Source organism: Athene cunicularia (assembly GCF_003259725.1).
Source record: "Athene cunicularia isolate RWA chromosome 13 unlocalized genomic scaffold, athCun1 chr13_part1, whole genome shotgun sequence".
NCBI lineage: Eukaryota > Metazoa > Chordata > Aves > Strigiformes > Strigidae > Athene > Athene cunicularia.
In genome coordinates, this window is record NW_020799117.1 from 12,265,260 (window position 1) to 12,289,265 (window position 24,006).

The 24,006-nt window shown below is 43.8% G+C and overlaps 1 protein-coding gene across 1 annotated transcript in view; it reads left to right on the forward strand.

Moving 5' to 3' along the window:
- Positions 1-24,006, forward strand: part of HTR4 (5-hydroxytryptamine receptor 4) — a 100,443-nt gene that overhangs the window by 10,095 nt on the left and 66,342 nt on the right. The window contains exons 2-3 of the mRNA XM_026858461.1: positions 13,812-13,937; positions 14,918-15,118. Coding sequence (XP_026714262.1) covers positions 13,812-13,937; positions 14,918-15,118 — 327 coding nt within the window. The remainder of the gene's footprint in view (positions 1-13,811; positions 13,938-14,917; positions 15,119-24,006) is intronic.

Here is a 24,006-nt window from a genome sequence, read left to right on the forward strand (position 1 = left end):
TGTCACCCCTCCCTAGGTTGGGCACTTAGCTCATAGTTCATCTCTAACTGTGCCTCTGTGTGAATATTTCTACCTAACAGTAGGCGCAGACATTTTCCTAGATTTTCCAATGCCCTCCAAGCTTTAATGCCCCCAGTATCTGCTTGTTCATTCATTATGTGACTTTCCCAGCCCAAGCGCCCTCCCTGTGGGAATATCAGGCACTGTTTCAGCAGGGTACCCGATAGAGGGAAAAGCAGACTCCAGTGATTATAGTGCTGGGCAAGAGCATGTCCTGGTGACTCTGAGTTCTTTTAAAAGAAGTCGGTTCCAGATGTTAAATGTGTGTAAACAATTTACTTCACTTAGTCCCCAGTTCCTTAGCCTAATCTGGGAAATCACATGAGTTCCTAGTTGGGTCCTAGAGTTCAGATGTTTTTTTTTTCTGTATTCATATCTCCAGAGTTGTATTTATTGGCATTTAAGTTCTGTTCAACTTTGCTTTAGAGGCCAGGACCTGAAAATACAAAGTCTATTTGTTTCCAAAACCTTCTTTCCACAATGAGACCATAGGGCTGTGGTGATGGGCCAGCTCATTGCTCACTGTCAGTAGACTAGCCTTGAGACTTGTCCAGGGCTTGCTCTTCTCATGAACTTCCTGAGAGCTCTGAGGACTTATTTGAGAACAGGCTGTTGTCTACTCAACAGGGAGTGTAATAGAGAATAAATAAATCCAACAAAAGAAGATAGGCAGGAAGGACTTGGTTCACGTTAATTTAGTCAAGAAGTTCTCAGGACTGAAAGCTGAATGGTGAAGAAGCAGCCTAAAAGCTGTGACACGTTTCTGAGCAAACTCAACCCATCGCTCAGGTATTTATTTGGAGGATTAGGGCAAATAGAAGATGTCACAGGGGTCTAGACAGATTTTGAGTTAGTTTGTAGAAAGGAGATGGTGGGAAGCATGTCCCATTCCCTTTGAAGCCTCTGCCAGAGATGCTTCTTCAGGGCTTGTGCATCAAGATACGAATCTCCTGTTTGCTGATAGACATCCCTGGAAAATAGACTGCTTTACTTCTCTGGGAATTAAATGCTTTCATGGTATTTTGGGCAATGTTAGAGTGGAAGCATGTGTATTTTTTTTTCTCTATTCCCAACCAGCTGGAATAGATTTGGTCCCATTACTGCCATTATTTGCAATTTCCATTTTTATGGGCCATAATGGGAATGTGATTCTCAGGCAGAGCTGGCAGCTACAATGAAACATGGGGTTTTTATATCTTGCAATTCAGCTACTGTTCAGTATGCTTTCCTGAGCCCGGCAGATCTGGGTCTAGTCCAATGCAGGCACCTAGTGTTTTTGTATTGCTTATACGTTTCCCTGTAAGCCACGCTCAGAGCCCTTGTTGATGCTGTCTCCTTGCAGCAACATGAAGATCTGTTTAAAATTACTCTTGGCGACACACTGTAAAACAGAAGTTTTCACTGGAGCTTAGAGCTGTAAACTGATTCAACTGACAGTGTCCCTCACCTGAAATACCTGTTAAAATTAGTAATGAAGTTTAAATGGCCAGAAAATTAATCACAAAACAAACTGACTTTCTGTACTCATCCTCAGTTAAAATGCATGGCACCAGCTTTCCAAAAATGTCACTAATTAAGGTTTTCAGTGCTTTGTGGTTGGCAGGTGCTATTGCATATTTCCAACAGCTTGCAGACCCCTAAGCAGAGAATTTAAGCCCAATGGGAACATGCTTCCCTGGTTACCCCTGGCTGCTCAGCACTGCCAGGAATCTGCTGACCCCAGGTTGGGAGCCAGTTTCCCTGCTCTGATGTGGAACAAATTACTCACAAAACCAAATGGTTGCTGTAGTCTGTTGTCTTTTATTTTTTAGCCTTGTGCTTCTATGCTTGGTCAGTCCCTTCTGTGACACTTGCAGAGAGCATTGTGTTTGCAGTCGTTTTCTAGGTGTGTCTAAGATGCTGAGTACAGGCACCTTTTTCTTCTTCACTTGTCTCAAATAGGGCCACATGATACAGTTGACATGCCCAGCCTTTCTTCCTCCATTGGCTTTTAAACCCTCAAATTGATCCTATGTTTCTGCCTTATTTTATCAAATTTCAGCTCTTCAGGCCTTTGCTTGTTTTCAAGTATGTCAGGGCAGTAAGTTTTATTTCCAACAGGGCTCTTAGTTTGTCATCCGTTTTGATATGCAGCTTCATGGCTTAGTTTCTAGTCTAAAGAATTTACCTGTGGTGCTGACCCTTGAACCAGGACACCATAAGCAGTGTCATTGTGGCCCATTGCTGCCTTATCTTTCTGTTTTCCCCTTGAGCTTTTCTTTTTTTCTTTTTTTTCCCTTCACAGTTCCTGAAACAGTTTCCTCAGTCAGAGGCAGTTTTCTCAGTCAGTAGAAGACTTGTGGTACCTAGTATATCAGGGTGTACTTTATTTGCAAGTGGTCAGTTATCAAACTGAAACGGATTTTTTAAATTCGCCTGCACTGAGATAGCTGGGAGAGGCAGTAGCTAGCTCCTAGTTGTGGATCAGACTTGAAGTTCATAGAATTTGAGAGTGGAGACTCCATACTTGATTCCCCCAAGAATCCTCTAGGTCATTTTTCTCCTTGGTGGGGAAGAAGGTCTCTCCCTTCACATTGCTCTCTTTTCCAGGAACAGCTGTTTCTAGGAATCTTTGTCAAGGGCTTCTGCAGATGAGCATGGTGAGACATTCCTCCTGGAAGCTCTTGCACTTGTTAGCCAAAGGCAATCACAACTGAACAAAGACTTCCAAAGATCCTTAGGCTGGCCTCAGAGAAACGTGCTGGTAGTGGCTCCTGGGTGGGATCTACGTTGTATCTGAGCTGCGTGTCTGCAATTACCAGCTACAGAGCAGTCCCAGCTGTTGACTTTTCCTCTGTCCTGCTGCTTGCCCAGGTTGACATTCTCTCTTATTTATTTGACGCAAGAAATGTGATGAGGCTTTTACGGAGAGTATTCAGAACATGCACTTTGCTTGGGGATATAGAAGGAGGCTTAAATAAAACAAGAAATTTAAGTGCTCTGTTCTTGAATTAAGGACTTTCTATGTCCTTGCTTAGAAAGGACACCTATCTGGAGCCTAAATACAAGAGTGAGGTTCATACAAAATGAGCTGATGAACACTGACTCTGGGGGTTGGAAGGTTTCTGGCTGCCACCTCTAGAATTAGCTTTAGCAAACTCTGGTCTTTATGGTAAAGCTCAAATTGAGGTAGCAGAGTTGGAAATGCATGACATCTTAAAGATGGCTTTTATCCTGCTTGACTGATGTGTTTTGTGTCAGGGCCCAGTGAACTGGTTGGACAGTTCAGAGACTGTGGCACTGGAGAAGGGACTAAGGAGACACACCATCCCCTGGGGACACACGGCAATCACCTAGTCAAATGCTTCAAGGGGCACACACCTTGGGAGCTGAACAGATGAACCCCACCCTGCTGTGCCTTAAAAATCTCATTGGGACATACCATCTTATGCTGTCTTCAAAAAATAAGTGAAAGTACTTCCTGTTATTGTCTGGTAATGAATGAGCTGGGAACTGGTTTTGTGTGGCTCAGAGCCACACAGGGTATCTGGGGTGTGTCTCAAATATAACGTATTCCAGAAATCAATGTATTATCTTATCTGTGCCAAGTCTTCCATTAGCAGTGGTAACAACAAGAAACTCTTTCATTCCTCTAGATTCTTGAAACTGGGAAACTATCCAGGAAATATTAGAAGTTAGACAGCCAATAGCTGTATATGTCTTTTATTGTCCAAGGTGTAAACAGGCAGTGGGAAAAGTACACAGCCTGGATATTTTCATGTACAGCCTGATGCCAGGACTCTTCCACCAGTCTTTTCTAAATGCCTCTCATTTAACAACATTTCCCTGACTGCAAAAAATGCTTCAAAAGCAGAGCAGGGCCTTCATGCTTTTTGGTTTGAATGTCTTGCAACTTCCAGCAAAGATGGGAACAGAGGTTTTCCCTGGTTTGAGAATTCAGTACAAGAATGCCAAAGAAGACTAAGAAATGCCGTTATGGTGTTATGATGAAGAGTTATCTTTGGGGAAACAAATGTGTGGGCATAGGGCAGGACTTTTTAGTTTCTGTGGGAAAAATTATAGTAAGACAGGGAAACAAATGCTTTTAGCCCAGGAGCAGCAGCTCAGCCTTGAAGAGTAGTGGGCTCTGCTCCATCAGTCTCAGTGCACCCCAGTTTTGCTCCTGGTTATTGCAGGAGGCATCACACAGATTTCTGTGAGAAATCTGGGCACTCAGAGTATGTTTAGCATGAGTCTAAACCTTGATTTTTGCAGCTCACTCGTGTGCCAGAGGAGATTGTATCACAGCTCTACATGAAGTTACTCCCTGTTCCTGAATTACTGAGATAAAGCTTGAGGTAGTTGTACATGTATGTGCAATGGTGATGTTGCTTATGTGTCTGTAAAGTAAAATACCTTGGTACAATAACCAAATTACAAACATTCTTGTTTGAAAGTACATACTAGACTATGTCTTAAACATTTATAGTATATGTAAGTGAAATGAATGACACTTAATGGGAATGCTGCTGGGAAATAAGGTGCTTCATTAAATCAGATCTCCTGAGTGTAGCTATGTTGTATTTGTCATTTGAACATACAGCCTGCTCTGTTTAAGATTTCCGTATGACATGAGATAGGCAAGAGACACTTATCTGGAAAATAAAAGATAATCACATTATTACTACGGAATATATCCCAAAAGTCAGGTTTATTTTTGTGCTTCTTTTATCATCTTCTGTTCTTCATTAAACTGACACGTGGTTTGGTAGGTGCAGTGGGCTTACTTCTGAGGAGCAATTATAATTAGGAACTGATCAAGACATTTCTGGTTAAATACATGTTTCATCTTTGGTTTTATTCAGCATTGACAAAAGAGATATGATTGTTACAACGTCTCTGCTGTACTTTGTAACAGTCTGCCTAAATTCCTACCTATGCCTTAACCAGAGATTTGGTTTTTTTCATAGTTGTAGAGTATTTGGTAATGTCATTAAAATAGGTAGACCCTGCATACCTGAAAATTGTCTGAAAATAAAAGGGAAATATTCACCATGTGAAGGGGTCATTGGTAGTAAGATTTAAAGACTCAAAAGTATATTATAAGGAACAAACCATAGTGCCAGGGCCCTGCAAACTCCAGGTAGGTGTGTAAGACTGCAATTTGTGATTGCACAGGGCTTTACACAAGAACTGTCCTGCAGTAGTTAGTGGATCCAAACAAAGTAATTGCAGCATCTGGCCTTCCTCCATGTAAATACCATGATCTTAATCTAATGCTAATTTCATAAATTAATTTTAGCTTACATTTTAAGTGACAGTCTAATGGTTTTTAAAGATTGTACTTATATGCATCAGCCTTGCAGCGATATCCATTCATATGTGGGTGTAAATTATGTAACAGTTGATCTGCTGCCTGGGAAAGAGCAGAGCCAGGATGTCATCCTTCATTGTGTGAAACATGGAGACGGACTGTTGGGCTCCTGCCTAACTCCCCTGCAAGAGGAGAGGCCCTACGGCTTAGGCAGTGCCCAGAGACTCACTGGGTCTGGGTTTGTTTCCTACCTCTACCACACGTTTCCCGTATAACCATGCAAACTGCTGTCTGCCTCTCGAGCTCTCAGACCTTCATCTGTATGAAGATCGTGATAAAGCTCATAATTGCTTTGTTCAGGACCAGTTTTCAGCCTCAGATCCAATTTCCATCCAGAAAAGGCAAGAACTTCTGCTGGTGTAAGCTAAGGAAATTGCATGGACCGGCAGAAAATCCATTTTTTCTGTGTTTGTTACTTGGAGCCCCTCGTGCTTGCCTGTCAGCCCAGATCTGGGCAGCCCCAAAGCCTGAGGTGCATGCAGAGCTGGAGGCATTGCTCTGCCCCCCATGTCTCCGGAGGTCCCGCAGTGTCTGGCATCTCCAGCACGCACTCGCTCCCAAATGGGAGAGCACTCCTAGCTCCTACTGATTGACTGCACAGCCCCCACACAGCAATTTTAAAAACGTTTAAATAGCCCATCTTCTTTTCTTCATCTTGACAATTGATTTTAATCAGTATTATCAGCTGCTTAAAACAATTCTCTGAAGCACTATAGCATTCAGCCTCGGGGAGATACTTGGGGTGGAGGTGCAGGATCACCTGTGGTGATGTTATCAGTAGTTTTGTCCAGGACGAGGTGGCCTAAAGCCCTCATTTCATTATTCATGATCCTACTTGGGCTGCTGCTGTTTGCAGTAGGGTGCTGCGTTTTCAGCCCCACACCATCAGTGGAAACAAGTTGGTTTGCAGAACATTTCTGAGATTCAAACCAGCATGAAAAGAGGAAACCTCATCCCTTCCCACCCACCCCACTGCCGCAATTTATTTGGTTAAAAAAAAAAAAAAGTACTCAAATAAACTAATGATATGACTGAGTTATTTTGATACATAGAATGCTGTTTATTTCTGGCTTGTCAATACTTTAATTAATTTCAATCTGTTTCTAAAACAGAAGTGAAGTACATAATTGATTTGAATCTGTTAGAAGTTGTCCTGCCATCTGCACAGTCTGAAGCGAAGCAGCACAGGCAGTGTAGCATTTGAAGGCATTAAAAGAAATCACATGCTTCTGGATTAATGCTGGCTCAGATTAATATTTTTAGGTGGCAGTAGAAAAGAATATGGTAACAGCTGGAAAGCCATAGATCAGATAATATATTCCCTATTGTCACATTTCTATACTGAGACAAACACTGTTTGATTTATTCATAAAACAACATATCTTGGTTTTTAAGTGTTTAACATTCAGCCTCTGATTTTATGTCTAGGAATAATCAGGGGAGTAGAAAGGAGGAGAGGCAAATGACATCTTATTTGTAGTTAAAGACCTACATGAAATATCATGTCAGCTGGAGTTACAGAGGGAAAAGCCTTGGCTTGGTTGAAAACAAAGTGAACTGAGGCCACTGTTAAATCAAGAAGAAAGCTCTTTTCTAGGCCACCACTGCTCTGAGCTTTTAATCTTCTTCAGTGAGAATTACACACGTCCCTTGTTAGGAAATGCTCACTATGGTCCCTGGCTTCCTCTGGGAGATGCTCCAGGTTCCCTCTGCAGGCAGAATTATTCCTTTCCAGTTTGGAAATGGGCCATCCAGCCTCCCTTTTATCAGCTGCTCCCAAAAGCAGTGTCTTATTTATTCAACTCTCACTCTCTTACATCTCCCCCACTCCTGCAGAAGTCTCTGTGCGGTGCCGAAGGTGCTCTCAACACTGAGCAGTTTATTAGTGATTTTTTCCCACTGCAGTGGCAGGGAGGTCGGGGTGTGACGGGTGTAAGGAAAACCAGAGAGCAATGTGCGTGGTCTTACCAACATGACTGATCTGTGCAGTTTAATTGCTGCATAAAATATGCAAAACCCCTTGAGGTCATTTAGAAAAGTCGGGGTGTTTACAGGAAAGTAGAAATTGAGCTTGAAAAAAATAATTACACTTTTTTTTCTTCACATTAATGACTATACAGAAGAACCTTTCAAATGTGTCCATATATGGATTTTAACCATTCGTTCCACATTAGTATTTCAGTTTTTCCTTAAGAGATTTCTATATTCCTACTAACCAACAATCTTTTTGTCTGAATCTCATTTCCTCATAATAGCAAACCCATCAATCTCTGCTTCATTAAACAGGGAAGCATACTTGGAAGCCAGAGCACTCAGATTTGATCAAAGATGTTATGCAAACCATTGATTTTAATTTACAGCAATATCCACTTCTTCCATTATTAACAGCTTTGAATTACTGAGACTGAATAATTAACAAATATTCCTACTTAACGATAGCTTATTCAAAAGGCAGATGTATAGAACCATAGCCCAGATAACATCCTTCCTGCACCCCTAGTGATGCATATGCCTAACGTCCCCCAGGGGAGCAATGCAACACGGCACAAGAGAAATACTCTTTGGAGAGATTTCCCAAACGCTTCCAAAACTATTATCACAGCAAATGCTCCATAGACAAGCGTGCCAGTGTGTGTTTCTGACCTGCTGGTCTCTGTTCAGAGCGCTGCGTTGCAGCCAGCCAAGTCAAATGTTGCAGATCAGGATGCCACATGGCAGGGTTGCCTGTGTGCACCGGATGGGAAATGTGGGCTTAAAACATTGCTCTGCTTCCTGGCTGAAGCTGAAGCACCCCTCAGTCTTCAAGCAAGGCAACATCTGGTGAAATGTGGCTCAGTGCTGGCCTCCTTTGGCATTTCCAGAGATTGTTTTGATGATTAAAACTCAAAATCCGTGCACCGAAGAGCCAAGCTGAGTAACTCTCTTAAGTGTCCGTTCACTTGCACAACTCTTTGGAAGTTGAGCCTGGAAGGAACAGAGGTCTCCTTACTGGGCAATAAGCTTGTTCATTGAGGAAGATGTCTGGGAGTATAGAGCAGATCTGAGTCTTCACCTGCTGTTATGGTTCCTGTCTACCTTCATGAGCCCGAATGAGGGGAAAACATCTGGGATTTTTACAAAAGGAGACAACCAATGCCTGCCTTGCAACGGCGAGTCTCTTTTCCACCCAAAACCACATCCCTGCACGCTGGGTGTCATTGCTTAGCAAAACCCAGGTTAAATTCAGTGTCAATCTTATGCTCCAAAGCACCAAATGTGGGCAGTTATAACTTCAGAGCTATAACTTCCTTGCAGCTGTAGGAGTTTTCAATGCAGAAAATCCTGCTGCTAAGGAAGAGCATAGAGGTGTCTGCAGCTATTTCTGTCCTAGCTGCATGGTGAAAATCATCTTTTCTCTCTACCTCCAGAGCTCTCTTCTCGGGCATCCCTCAAGCTCCCTCCTTCCCTGAGTCCCGCAGAGCCACAGCGCCCATCGTGAGGGGAGCAGTGTGTGCTGAGAAGCCAGCAACACATCGGGGCACCCAACTTGCCCCTGCTCACCTGGCTGCACGGCACGTGGATGCTGGATGGCCAGGGAGGCAGCAGCGGAGGGTACGCCTTGACACAAGGGATGCGGTGCTCCCGAGGAGCAGACACGATGTGAAGAGCCTGCCCTGGTGCCTGGTGACAGGGCCATCCTTTCGGTGGCAATAGCAGGTGGTAGCCTTGATGTTTGTCAGGGTTTCCTCTATAGGCACAGCTGCTTTCCAGTAGGAGGTGAGCGGGCAGTTCAGTTCACCCATTAATTTACTACATGTTTTATTGTTTACTGTGAAATGTTTAACCCCTTGCCTGTAGGACCAAAGCAGCTCATTCAAGGTACAGGTCAAATCAAAATGCTTCACTCCTCTCTACCTCCTTCTGTGGGATGATGCCCCAGAGCATCCTGACACCGAGTCCCTTTCCCTGGGTGGCCTGAGAGCCAGCATCCCTGCTGTGGGGAGGGGACAGGAATCTCTCAGCAATCAGCCTCAAACCCCCGGGGCTTTCCCTGAAAAAGAGCCTCCCTCACAAGGAACACTGCATGGTGGACCAAGAAGCCGGTGCACGGCTGATGGCCAGCTCACCTCCCCAGCAGGGCTCAGGGACGAGGGAGGTCTTTCTCCTCCTCTGTACACACTGCAGAGTGCAGATGCAAGGTGCTCAGATAACGCGGTGATGAGAATTGTTTAGAAACACCAGAAGGTTAGGCAAAGTTAGATAAGACAAAATATAAATCTAACTCAGCCTGGCTCTGTATAAACTAAACCATCATCATCCTCTTTACTGCTGTGCCAGTGCATATGTGCTGCCATGCTCGCTCAGGAGGAAAAGGAACATGTTTTGTATGGCACTGTTTAGTGTGGTTTGACATTTTGTTTCACAGATGCAGCCACCGAGTAATGTTAGCCTATTGTGAAGGCTTATTTAAACAGGTACAATTACAGCTCTGCAGTGAAGGTGCCTTTGATCTCAGCATCCCCATTGTTCCTGAGGATTTTCATCCCAGCTGGTACCCAGCTAGAAGGCCTGTGGCTGAGCCCTGCCTTTGAAGTTGTTCCTTTTCCATTTCCCTTTCATTTTCATGGTGGTGTCTTCTGCAGATGAACGTTCTTAATGAAGGCTCTGGCATTTGGGTGTGCTCAAGATACTGATGCTTGGCAAGTGTCTGACCTTCCCCAGCTGTGCAGCATCCATCTGCAGCAGGACACATGGTGGGCCCAAGAGGTCTCTGTGGCTCCAAGAGGAGAATCGCTTTGTGCATCCCGCTGTGCATGGTGCCCACGGGGAAGGACCCGCTCCCAGCTGCTCATCCTTTTCCAAAGGACTTTGCTGCAGTTCACGTTCATATGTTGGCAGCTCCTAGGTTCCTGCCTCCCAAAATCTCCAACGCAGGGCTTTGCTTCTGGGGAAGAGGAGGTCTTTCAGATCAGATGTATGTGGAGATGGATGGGAGACAGGAAGAGTGAGTTCCATCGGGGGGAAGGAGTGACATCCTATTTTAGGAGCAGCTGTGTGACCAGTGACTGGTTCTGTAGGCTTGGGATTTTAGATTTAGGATAAGGCATTAGATGCCAATTACCTTTAGTTTTGAGAAAAGAATCTCTGTATGTAATTTGAGGTGGTCACTGGTAATTGAGAAGCACAGAAACTGATGCTATTTGCTTGATTTTGTATTTAGCATGTCACTGTGAGATCAAGGAGGAAAGCTGCCCAGAGATGGTGTTCACCATGTACTGAGAATTCAAAGGACAGACCAGAGAGGGGAAGGCAAAGGAATCCATGAAGAGCTGTTAAAACACAAGCCCACTGTGGCGCAGACCTTTGCAGCATGAGATAACTTGCAAGGGAGGGACTGCTATATGCATGTAGGCATTTTGTCTCCTACAGGCCACTGTCAGAATGAGGGATGAGGCAGATCATTTTGATCGATAGGGATTTTATACTGTCAGGTGGGAGGAAGTATGACTGGACCAGTGTAGGCAATTTACAGGCAGCAATTGCAGTCTAATTTCCAGAACTGCAGACACAAAATCCACTTGTTGCAAGAGTTGTCCAAGAACTAATGACCCAAGGTGTCAGGAAGCAATGGTCTCCAATAAAAACTGGGAAAGCCAATTTAGTACAGACAGAGCCTTGTCAACATTTCCGAATGCACTGCAGGATTTGTTCAACTTCTTGCAGGCTTAATTGCCCTCACTGAAGTCGTGTTAAGTTCAGTAGACAACTCTTACTAATTAAGTGCAAACTCTTTCAGATGCTAAATAAAAATGCATCTTGACTTTGCCTTTCTCCTGTCTTATCATCTATAATTGGCTTGCACAGAAATAAGTGTCCTGCTGGATGCAAACCTATGGCTATGTCTGACCCCTTCAACATAACCCCCGAGATCTTCCTATATTAAGCAGGAGTGGATTTACTGACATTAGCACTGAAAACCGACAGGGCAAAAGAATCAGTCATGCCTTTGTCTTTGTCTGTGGACTGGGGTCGTTCATTTCAACACATGACAAAACCCTTCACCCTGAGCCACCCATGTCCCCTCTCCTGATACACCAGTACCCCAGCAACCCACCTCCAGAAGGACACGTGCCTGGCAGTGCTCAGGGACTTTTTGCCTGTCAACCTTGTAGAGAGGTGGGATACACCTACATGTCCACTCTATGTGACATTTATTGATCTCTTAGTTTTAACACAGGAGATTATCTTTGAAAAGCTACCTGTGCTCTCACAGGTGAGGAAGCACTACTTGGCATATGGCCATACATTTAGGAAGGTAGGATATTCAGTTGTCCTGGACCTCTTTTTTATAGCCATATATTTCAGCTTGGGTTTGAGCCTGCATATATCTGCCTAGTGCTGTGTTTTTCTATGAAACTAGTGTGAAGCCAGGGCATCTCCTTTCCTCTTCTTTATGTGCTCGTAAACATTCATTGAAAGTCAAGGAATTCCTAAGATATTGTTCATACTCAATATGAAAATCCAACTTCAGCAGGCTGCCATTTGACCCACTGGTGCATCTGGAAGTGGGCAAAAATGTTGTACTCAAATCAGCATCACTTTTAGGGACAAAAATTGAGATTGTCATTAAGTGGATGTTCTGCAATGCAGGGTAAGGGTGAAGTCAGTTGCTAGAAGCTTATTAAAATGGCACAGGTAGTGGAGGCAGGACCTCAGCAGTCTCTGATCTTCTTTAGCTTTGCCAAAATCAGGAAAATTCACTGAGATAAAGTGTAAAAGTCTGGAATGTATTTAGTAAATAAAAAATGACCCCAGAGAAAGTTAAACAGAATAACAGTTCAATTTTTCAATTACCTGAACAATCTCACAACATTAATCTTGGGTGCCGAATACCAGCTTCATACGCTCTGAAGAAATTTCCCTGCTGAATTAGTGTCAAGTGCTGCTCTTAATGCCAGTTTATTTCTAGCTGCACTTGTTGATAACATGAACGAACACCCATTCTCACCCATGTAATGTAATAGGGAAAATTACACAAGCACACAAAGGTTTAGGATTCATTTTGTCCTAGATACATAATTGGAAATATCTTTAAAGGAAAATCTGTGTCAAAATTTGTGGGAGAGCTGAGCACGCACACGACCAATGTGATCAGGCAATGCCCGTTTATTACAACTAAGAAAGCCCTTTTATAATGTTCTCCCGCACACGTGAGTAACATGCAGTACAAGTCCTCAAGACTGGACAGTTAACTTAGCCCGCGCTTTAAACCTTCTTATGATTGGATAAAAAGTGCCACATCAGCCGTGCCAGGCACCTGCCTTGGGGAACTTCCTCCTCCGTCCCAGCCCCTGCCGGGGGTTGTTTGTCTCATCGAGTTTCTCCCCCCTCATTCAAGGTCACATCCTTATTGCATTCTTGCTCAGGCTGAGGCTCTTACCAGTCTTGTTCTCACGCAGGATTGCTCACATGTCCATTCTCTCGCAGAAAGCCCTCTAGAATCCCAGCAAAAATTTTGTAATAAAACTAATTTTATGAGGAACTTAACACTATTTATTGCCTGCTGTATATTACCTTCCTGCCATGCAGGCTCAAAAAAAAACCCCAACAGCTGTTTTTGAAACATTTAACATTTGTAGACATGCATATGTAAAGTATGTTCGACATTGTGGTTTTGTGTTATCTGTCCTTTTTATTTTCTTTCTCTTCATTAACTGAAAGAAATTATTGATGTCAGGTTCGAGGGAAATTAGGCACTTTCTTTGCAAAAAAAATTATTTTCCCCGATTGTGGAAAAATTACCAAGTGAAAAGAAAAAAAAACCCAACCATACCAGACTGCCTCTTGTTCTATAGGACAGAATGAAGGGAGGACAGAACAAGGAAAAAAGTCATGTAAAATATTTCAAAATTCAAGATGTAAAATTCTCACCTTGAGGAAAACCTTGGGAAAAAAATGGAAAAACTAAAGGAAATAAAACTAAAATACTTCTGCATAGAAAATAGCATTATTTATTGGGGTGAAAAGAGAATGAAAGCATTTTCACCCAGAGGCTCTGAATTGGAAGGGACTTTCAGAAATCAGACAAAGTTCACTCCAGCTCTCGGAAGTGGGCTCCTCCACTGTATGTGTTGGCTTACCCACCACTGGGCAACCTGGGCAGCCACAGGTGTTGCGGTTATCCTCTGCCTGTAGCCTTTCTGCTGGTGAACACAGGCCTCACAACTTTCCCCATAAATATGAAATGTTCTTTGTTAATGGTCTTGGTGGGGAGCAGCTGTGGAAGGCGTGGGGATGCTGCTCTCACACTCGCCGAAACGGGTGCCCATGACTGGCACATCAGTGCTGCCCAGGCGATCCCTTCCCAGTGCCGCTGCAGCTTCTTGTATTTTCTCTTTTTTTCCTGTGTGCTCCCCAGTTCGAGTGAGGGCTTCGGCGTAGCGGAGAAGATTGTGCTGCTCACCTTCATCTCCGCCGTTATACTGATGGCCATCCTGGGGAACCTGCTGGTGATGGTGGCCGTGTGCCGGGACAGGCAGCTCAGGTGAGCCCACCCAGCCAGCCACCGCCTGCCCTTCCCTGGGCACGCACACGGGAAAATTCCTGCCTAAAAAGCCCCATGCCCACAGCGGAGGCATGAACTGCTGCAATGAAGTGTGTCTCTGTGCGTTGCACCACAGTGATGTCAGACTCTCACACTGGCCGCAGTGCATCCCCACTCGGATTTATACCATGGCGGTGGGATCATTTTAGTATCCTTCCTCTACGTTTTTATCACTCGCAGTGTAAAAGAACAGATAAATCCGTGAAAAATAGAACTAAGCAGCAGTTTCTTGGAGAAGCAGGTTGGCCTCTACCCCTTTTCCATCTCAAATTTCCTAACAAGCCTATCAGAAAACCACGCAGATCAAGGTCCTGTTGCAGTTGTGCTGCACTGCTGCAGCTTGGCAAATGCAGCCAGTGATTTTGGGGTTCACAGGCAAAACTCCTGTCTTGTGGCTTGCTGCTATCCCTGGGAGTTGTCAGACCAGCCTCAGGAGCAGAGTGAGATATACAACAGCCTCTATTCATATTCTGCGTGGGATTTTTAATGGATTTCATTCTATTTTATTGTTATGATTTAAAAAGTACTCTTCAAGTTAAAATTACAGCTTCAGTCTAGATTCTTCTCAGTGCTTTCTGGAAGGATATTCTCAATTTACAAGTTAAAATAAAATCCCCCTCCTCCACCCCAAACTCTCCAATGCAGGATGTGAGGTTGACCCACATGCAGAGGCCGGTGAGCATCTATTTGCCTCTTCTGTGTGAGAAGAAAGATGCTTTTATGCAGGGATCACAGTGGATATTTAGCTGTAAAGACCAGGAGCAAGCTAAGGGTGACCATGTAAAGTGAGGAGTACGTTAGAGAGGACCTTTTAGTGTGATGGAGCAAATTAGATCCAAACACAAGCTGAAATCTCTGTCTTCATATAGAGGATGCTGCACTGATACTGTTCTGCCCTAATTTTGTGATCTGTCTTGCAGGAAAATCAAGACCAATTATTTCATTGTTTCCCTTGCCTTTGCGGACCTGCTGGTGTCTGTGCTGGTGATGCCATTTGGGGCCATTGAGTTAGTTCAGGACAACTGGATTTATGGAGAGATGTTCTGCCTGGTCCGAACGTCCCTCGATGTCCTGCTCACCACAGCGTCAATCCTGCACCTGTGCTGTATCTCTCTGGACAGGTATGAACACACGAGCTTAGAGAATAGTTATAGTTGCTTTGAGTTTCTTCAGTGTTGTTGCTTGTTAGCAGTAGCCAAAGGGCAAATATGGACCTGCTGGGAACTGTAGAGCAATAAATCTCTCTCAGTAGCTGATTTTGGAGAGAGTTCTCTGAATCGTCATCGGTGTAGAAAAACATGAAAGGAATGAGATTCATATCAATAGAGGTTCTCAGCTGCTTTGCAGCACAGCTCTGCAAAGTGTTTGCATTACTGATCAGACGTGGCACAGTTTCTTCCTTAAAGTAAAGAAAAGACACCTCAAAGATGAATCTAAAGGAAGGACCTGCAGCTGTCGCAGGCAGAGGTGCATCGTGCACAGGATATTTTAGCAGAGATGTTGCTCTCCGTCACACTGTCAGGTGTTACTCCCTACCAAGGGCTGCAGGGCAGGCTTGGCTGGTGAAGGGCTTGATGTGTTGTGCTGAGCCCTGTCTTCCCAGGGACTGAAACACTAAATTATCTGCCTTCCTCTCTCTCGTCAAAAAAATATTTGGCGTTATCTTTCAAGTGTTATCAGAATTGCTCTTCCTGCTGCTAGCAGCCATAGAAGCAGATGAACCCCAATATTGCTAAATGACATATTTTGGCATGTTACTAGATTATATGGAGAAAGAGCAAAAAGAAGAAACCATATATTATGGGCTGTTTTTCTAAGGCACCCATTTGCCCATCTCCCCTAGTGACTGCTAACAAGGGGGCAAATAAAGCTGGTGAAAAGGGTGCACAGGTTTTGTGAGAGGTCCCGGAAACTTTATTTTCTTTCAAACTTTTCTTGCATAATTAAAATGAAGCCAAAATCCTAAATAATTTGTGGCAAACAGTTCTGTTTTACTGCTGTTTTTCTGGGTAGGTGGCAGAACTTTCCATACAGAATAGCAAGAATTTTTCGCAGGGGAAATACTTAGAAGAAAACATTTTGACCAGCTATTCTAATAAGCAATATTTAGAGCTTTCATTTGAGTCCTGTGCAGAGATTTCAATACTTTTATAAGTATTATTACTTAGTATTACTAATATGGCCAGAATAACCCTAATCATTCTCATCATCATGACAATTGATATTTAAATAGCATCATTCATCCAAAGACTCTGTACCTAGGCCAGACTTCCAAAGATAATTGATTAACTTCTCCACTGACAGGCAGGGCTCCTTTTCTGTGGGAAGGGGGGCACTGAAACGTGCACTATTGTATGCAGAGAGAAGCTGATGTGTAATAGCTACTGTGCATTTCCTTATCTGGAAGTTTAGTTGGCAGGAACACAAATAGGAAGCTCATTATCTTAAAAACATTGAAATTGCCACTTTGAGCCAGTTACCAGTAAAGGAGATGTTATGTGCTGCACTCTGGCTATGGCCTTGTTATATAAAATGTTGGAGTTTGATTCTTCAGGCTCTTAATTAAATGTAGGGGATTGTATAGAGAAGAGGACAGGAAGGGAAAATACTGTTTTCCCCCCACCTCTTTACCCCCTGATCTCTGACACTCGCAGGGGATGGGGAATGCCCACGTAGGGTGCACAGAAGGGAAACTGTCCCCTTTCTCCTGCCTGTGCTACCCTTTGCTATGTCATGAGCTCTTGCTCCTGCTGTCTGTCCCCGTTGGTCCCCATGCTCCTGGGGCAGCCTCGTCTGGGGGTGGTGAAGGGGTTGGGGGCAGCCTTGGGTCTATGGCTGTCAAAATGCATTGTTCAGAGTTAATTTTCTAGGGATACAGAACAGAGATCACAGTTTTGTATAAGATTTTCTTTGTGTAAACAGACCTGAGGCAGAGTTGCAAACACCCTGCTCAGTAGAAGGAACTGGAAATGGAAAAATAAGTAAACAAACTCCCCCTAAACCAAGATGGATTAGATTTTTCTGTACTAAATGATATATTTGGAGCAGAGTGTGAGCACCTGGAGAGGACTTCAACTCTGCTTTTTCTTCTATGCTCTTTTTTTCCGTGGCCCAGAGTCTTGAATTTTCTCTGCCAGATGCAGAGCTGCCGTAGCAAAGGGTGAGCGTCTCTGCCTACAGTTACGCACAGACGGTTCCCTTTGTTGTGGACAGAGGGAAATAGGGATCTGAGTCTGGGGACCCCCACTCCATCCCAAGCCAATGCTTTAATCACTAGACTACTACACAGAAGAGGAGAATGGCTGTCTTGAAAGAAAGCAGGAGCTGTAGCTGTGTTTTGGAGGAGACTAATCCTTTTAACTTGTTCCCTCATGTTCTGAGAAGGTTTGGGGAAGGTGCAGCACCCCCTGCACTGGGGTCTGAGGGTGACAGACCCTGCACTTGAATGAGTCCCGTATCAGCATCACTCCGTTTAAGCGGCTTGGCCTTCTGTGATAAAATTAATCCCACTTTAAAAGATTTCTGCTTACTGAATGTGTATTTGAACCTGTTCTTGTCCAGAAACATTCCTCCTATTTCTTCAGGATTAGAAAGATTCTTAAAGTAGGAAGAAAAATACACACACACTTTGGCTAAAAACACCCAACGTCCACCAATCTTGGAGCCAAATTTATCAAAAGTGTTTATGGTTTTTTTTTTTTTTTTTTTTTTTTTTTTTTTTTTTTTCAGAAAATGCCTGTAAACTACTTCCTCATGAATGCACTGACAGAAAGAAATCCCCCAATATTTGTCATCCCCACAGTTTTGGCCATGTTAGACTAAACAGCAGTCAGATTGCTTGCAAAGAAGCAGAGGATGAATTCATTACTGAGTGATGGGTGTGCTGAAAACCTCTGCAAGTTCAGGGGTGAGGGAGCAGAACTGCACTCTCTGGGATACAGAAACACAGTGGCAATTTTTGACACCTAACAAACCTGAAATTGCCAGATGTCAGGGAATTATTTCAGGACACACCAGTGCTCTTTCTCTTTCGCATGTGATTGCCATACATGTGCCGTTCATTTGCTCTCAAGCAGAGAAGGAAGAAGAGAAAAGGTTCTCCAAGCTGGTGGCTGGATGCAGCCTGACATGGATAATTATCGCAGCCTTTATCATCTGCTTGGTGCTTTCATGCTGAGGAATGGTGCCTCTGCAGACTAGCTGCGGAGATGATCTAAATTTTACGTAATTCTCCAGAACCGTGTTTGTTCTTGTTTCTCTTATCAAAATGGCTTATTAGAGCAATGACCACCACACACAGCACTGTTAGTAGAGCACTAACAGCAACATCTCTGAGAAGGCTGCTCCTCTCCAAAGGCACTCGAGTTTGCCATAGAAACTTTTCTCTACCATCTGATCTCTGCGGGGCTTACATAGCTTTCCTAGCCATTCAGTCTTGCTGTAGAAGTCAATCTTGAATGCTATTTTGACTCCATGGGTAATCATTTGGAGCTTTGCTACTGACATAAAAAAAGCCAGAATTTAATCTTTCAAAAGGTGTATTTCTTCTCTCAGTACGAGAAGGCACAGTTATGTCTGTGTTTGCTGACAGTCAGGGTCAGCTGAAAGAGAAAGCCCAGGATCTCTCTTGTCTCATGTGAAGATGAGAATCCCAAGTCAGTTCGTGGCTTTCATCACTGCCTGTTTGATCAGACACCCAGTATGAATCTGATGGAGACCCAGGACCAAACATCAAGTTCAGACTACCCACCATGGTGCTTGAGACAGAGCGAGATGCCTCCTGTAGCACCGGACTAGCTCTGGACTAGCTCTCCTGAACTGCTATAAATGTAAATATTATGGAGGTGGGCCAGTCCCTAGTCATCTTCCTCTCTTAAAGCTGCATTTCTTCCTCTGATTGATTGGCTGACCATTAACATGATTTTCAAAATACAACTTGGTTGGGTACTGTAGCCATCACTGAATGTGCACCTGGACATCATCTTTGAGTGCAGAAACAGCCCTAACCTGACCAGGAATTTCTGTGCCAATTCATAAACTTTTTCCTGTCCCAAACATTCTATTAAAAATTCTTTCTTCCTGAATTTCCACTGCACATGTTATTTTCATTGCTGCAGTGCTTGCTCACTGGCATGGTCTGGCAGCCTAATTAGGTAAATCAGAAAACGTGTCATATAAAAGAATTGCTTTCCACCACACAAGCATCAGACCTGATGGCTGCAGATCCAAAACACAATACCTCTTACCTGTCAACACTGTCAGGTCTAAACATTAACAAAGACCAAGGACGTTATTTTTTTTCCTATTGGGCCTGTTTAATAAACCATTTTCTGACTGAAATGAAACATGAGGTCTCTCCCTCTATCTCTTAGAGGAGGCATTTGTCTGGAAGAAGTCAGGGAGAACATAGACATTTAGACATTTGGATTTTGGACTTTACCACTTCCCTAAGGATGTGCCATGGTCTTCCCTGCTACACAGAGAGGGATGTTACACTTGTGCTATGTCATGCTGTGGGTCACCTGGAGCCAGTGACAATCCCACTTCACTCTGTGTCCTTTTTGCAGAAATTAATTTACTCTTGCTGCCATGAATTTGGCTGTTGTTCCAAACCTCCTCAGCAAGCAGGAGAACAGGGATTTTCAACACAGCTTGGGTGGAATGGTGGATACAGAATAAGAGATCCATTTTCCGTACTGAAAGAAGGCTCAATCCCACCTTTTAAGTGTGCATTCTTTTCTTCCCAATGTGCCAGCCCCTTGCTGTAACTGTCCTGGGAACATCACGTCCAGCTGTGTTTTGGTCTGTGGCCATCCTGAGAAGGGCAAGGAGAAAATTTTCACCTTACTTCATGTCAGTGCTAAAGATGAAAAGTGAAAATATCCACATTTCAGTCACATTTGAATACATATGAGTAGAAAATTTTTCTAAATTTCACCTATTTCCTGAGCACGTTGCCAATTTTAAAAAATCCTTTTCCTTTTGCAGACTGAACTCAAAAAACTTGTGCTGTTTCTGGTGCCTATTAGTTAAAATGTGGGTACCTGACAGCGCCGTCTAATAGTGATTAATGCCTTGACAGAGTAACCGTCCTCTAACCCAAATGAGCAGCGTACCCAACACGTGCTGTTCACAGCTAGGATATAACAGGCTAGCAAAGTCTCCTTATTTCCAACTGCTCACCAAATTTTCCTTTTGGGACTTGGACTAAAGGCTTTCAAAACATGTATCTCCCTTGTCCTCTGCCAACATTAGTGGAGATTTGAAGAGGCCTCCAGACAGTTTACTTTTTGCAGTATTCTGCGGTCAGCTCCAAACAGCTTTCAGGTCAGCTCCAAGTGCTCACTCTGAGAGGAGTAAGAGCAACGCGTCTCCCTCTCCCCCTCTTAACTGCCAAGCCTCCGACCTGAGCTTTAAAGGTTGCTGGCAGAAGCTTGAATTTCTGTGACAATTTTTGGTTGTTTTGGGGTTGTTTTTTTCCACAGTGAGAAATTGCTTGCAAGCAGTGTTAAGAGGACAGATTAGATGAGGAAATAGCGGTGGATGGCCCTGAGAAGATCAGAGCAGGTAGATAAATGCCTGGGTTTCTGTGACTCAGCCCATCGTCTGTCCGGTTCTCCATCACCACTGCTTCACCCCTCCTGGCGTCTGGGTTGGAGGAACACTGGCAGCACTGCTTCCTTCACAGTGTTTTATGTAATTTTTTCTAGTTGTTGCCCTTGTGTTCATTCAGACTTTATGAAAGTATGCTTCTTCTAGCTGGTGTTTTTCCTGTGATTCATTTATTTCATACCTTCTGTTTTATTTCAAGGTGTACAGCTGGGGGTTTTTTAGGAAAATTGGGTGGTTAATCTAATCCTTAGGACTCAGTTTGGAAAGTCATTCTTTTCAACATTTTCAGAAAGCGTTGCTTTAAAAGACTTCTATCTGATAATATCTTGTACCTATTTCCATTACTGCCTCTGAAAAAGAAAAAAAAAAAGTATTCAAGCTTTAATTCTCAAAGGCATTTGAGAAAATCTGGAGAAATCACCACAGGATAAACTGATTTTACCAGTCAGACACAGAGAGATAAGTACTGCAGAGACTTAGAGACACTCTCAGTCTCATCTGAAAAAGTGTTTTTCTGTGGTATCAGAGGTATCTCAGGGCTCACTGAATCCAAATTTTGCTGTCACTGGGTTATGCTTTTTCATCATCTCTTTGGTATTCTAATATAAAAGAAAGATTTAGCCTTGAATTATTTATTTATTGCATGTTTTATGCATACATATCCATTCTTTGTGCCTATGCAATAAAAATAATTGCACTGCATATAAATAGACCTAGAAGCCATGATAAAGTCTCCAAATACATTTAACCTGTCAGGAAAGGCAATTTTATTCTCCAATATTTGCAGTACAATTTGCAATACAATTACTTCTCAAAGTCGGGGGAGGGGGGGGCAGGAATAGAGAAACAAACAGGTCCTAAATGTCTGTATTCTTGGGCTTAGATGCACATCTAGCACCTGTGCTCTTCATGCAACCAAAGCATCCTGCACCCATCCTCTGCTTCCCCCAGCTCTCCTGGCTGTGTCCCAGCCTGTGAAGCTTTCCTCCAAGTCTAAGTCTCTGCTGGGCACTAGGTACACTGTTTGCCTGGCGTGTTTGAAACGTTTGCAGATTTGCTATGTAACACACAATCAAACTGGCCTGTGTGCTTTTATATTCAACGCTAATCTGACTGGAATTCAAACATACCACATAATCACTGCTAAAATAAAGGCTAAAGCAAAGCAGATGTATCCAAAGAGTGTTGGAGCACCAGGGTGACAGATGCTCATTGCGCCATTTACAAACATTAATTAACATTAATGTACTGTTCAGACATTAAACTAGCACAGTCCCTTGAGAGAGATGATGTTTTAGAGATTCCCACCCCCCGGTGCTCTGCAGGGCAGTCCGTCTGGAGAAGCAGCCCTCCCTTCACGGGTGGGAGAGCATCTGCAAGGGGCACAGGAGGAGCGAGGTTTGGGTGGGCGCTGGCTCAGCCCGCCCTGCCTGCTGCCTCCTGTTCCCAGCCCTGCATCACATCACTCTTCATGCTCGTCTCTTTTGCACAAGTGTTCCAGCCAGCACAGCCGAGGCATGGGGGAGACCGACTGGATCCCCAAAGGATGCCTGGGCCACAGCAGGACTCGAGGTTGGGAGCATGATGGCTTTCTCAAGGATGGGAAGAAAGCAGCTGTGCCCAGTGGTGCTCTGCAAAACATCTGCTGGCTGCCCAGGGGCGGGGGGACGTTGTTAGCAGGGAGACTCACTAGGTTTTAAATAGCTATCAGTAAGTAACGATCAGGCAGTCGACAATCTGATTATATGACACAGATTCCAGCTATAGTTTTGAACCAGGCCAGAAATCCCCCATGCCCTTTCCAGCTGAAAAAGCATCTGATCTCATACAGCTCCCAGGTGCTTAGGTGGAGGAACAGAGAGGCATCGGAGGAAGGGGCTGAGCAAGGGCAAAGGGAGACTGTCCACAAGGGCTGTGAGACACAACACGTAACTGTGGGGTTATCCCTGTCAGCACTCAGCTCGGCAAGAAAACCAGCACGAGATTTGCAGAATTCAGGTCTGAGAGCATTAAGGAAAAATAATGGAGCAGATGGCCATGGCACAGCCTGAGGGATGCACTGTCCTTTATTAATCTTTACAAACCCTTTAGAAATATGGTAATTTATTTACCACTGTTGCTGCCAATAACCCTCCACATGCACCGACCCACACAGGGACCATGAAGGAGTCCTCTATCTCCATTTGGCAACATACGTTTGTTTGTATTACTAGCTAAATTTATCCAGTTCCAATTAACTGTTCTCTTTAGCATTTTCCTCAGTGTAATTATCTCAACACCAGCAGGCCATTGCTTTTCTAATAAGAATTTAATTTTGTTAGATATAATCATTTTAGGAGATTTCTTTTTTCTGGACCAGCGATGCATAACTTTGTTTTATTTGGCACAGTCAGAAATCATAACTTATTTGCTCAGTGGGAAAAAGGAAAAGAGAAAGAGCTGTTCTTGCATTAAAAAAAAAAAAAGGTAAAAATCTGATTATACAGGGGTCAGAATCTGGTTTCACAGAAAAATCAGCAAAGCCAGTAGTGTTGTTTTAATTTCACACAGACACAAATAATTTGAGATTCTAGCTCCTTAGGCTTCATCACTTAGTCAGGGTTCAACTGAAGACTCCGGACCAGTCTGGATTCACTGAGGGAGAGGAGGAGTGTGCAGAATCACGCTTTCATTTGGGTTTTGTGAAGTGTGCCAGAGCAGAACTCCAAAACGACAAAGAAGGGGATTTTCCAAACTAGCCAAATCCTTGTATATAATCGGTGTCCTGCAAGGACAAGTAGCATCTCTCTTCTCACTCACAAGTGTTTTCTGTCAGTGCAAGTCAGCTTCTTCAGCATTTATGCTGGCTGCCTGGGGAGGCAGCCCCCCGAGCCCCTCCGCTGGGCACAGCCTCCTCCTGGGTGTTGGGTTAGGAGCAGAGTCCTCTGCAGTGGCAGTTTGTGCAGTCTGTCTTTCTCCTCTTGTGTTTCTGTGGCCTCTCTTTCCTTAAAAACTAACAAAAAAAGTCATCCTCACTTTGGTGTTTAAGGCATGGCTCAGCAGATTCATACAGGCATGGAGCCTGTATGGGCACGGTTGTTGCACCCTGACTTTGGGAGAGAGCTATTAGCAGTGTTCCCACCCTCTTTTCTAGATTATTTAAGGGGTGGTAAAAAATTACTCAATATGAGTATTCAGTACATCTTCCTTGGCTCATTTGGCCCCAGTGATGATAAAACATATGGTATGTATATGATTTTATACATGCACATGACACCAAATGGTTTTAAATGTGGGCCACCCACAGAACCAGTCTGTTTAGTAAAAGTGGGTGTGTATTTGTCTGTCTGCGATATCTAAGGAGCTTCTTGCAGGGTAGTATCTACATACCCGTAGCTCAAACAAAATTGTATTGCAA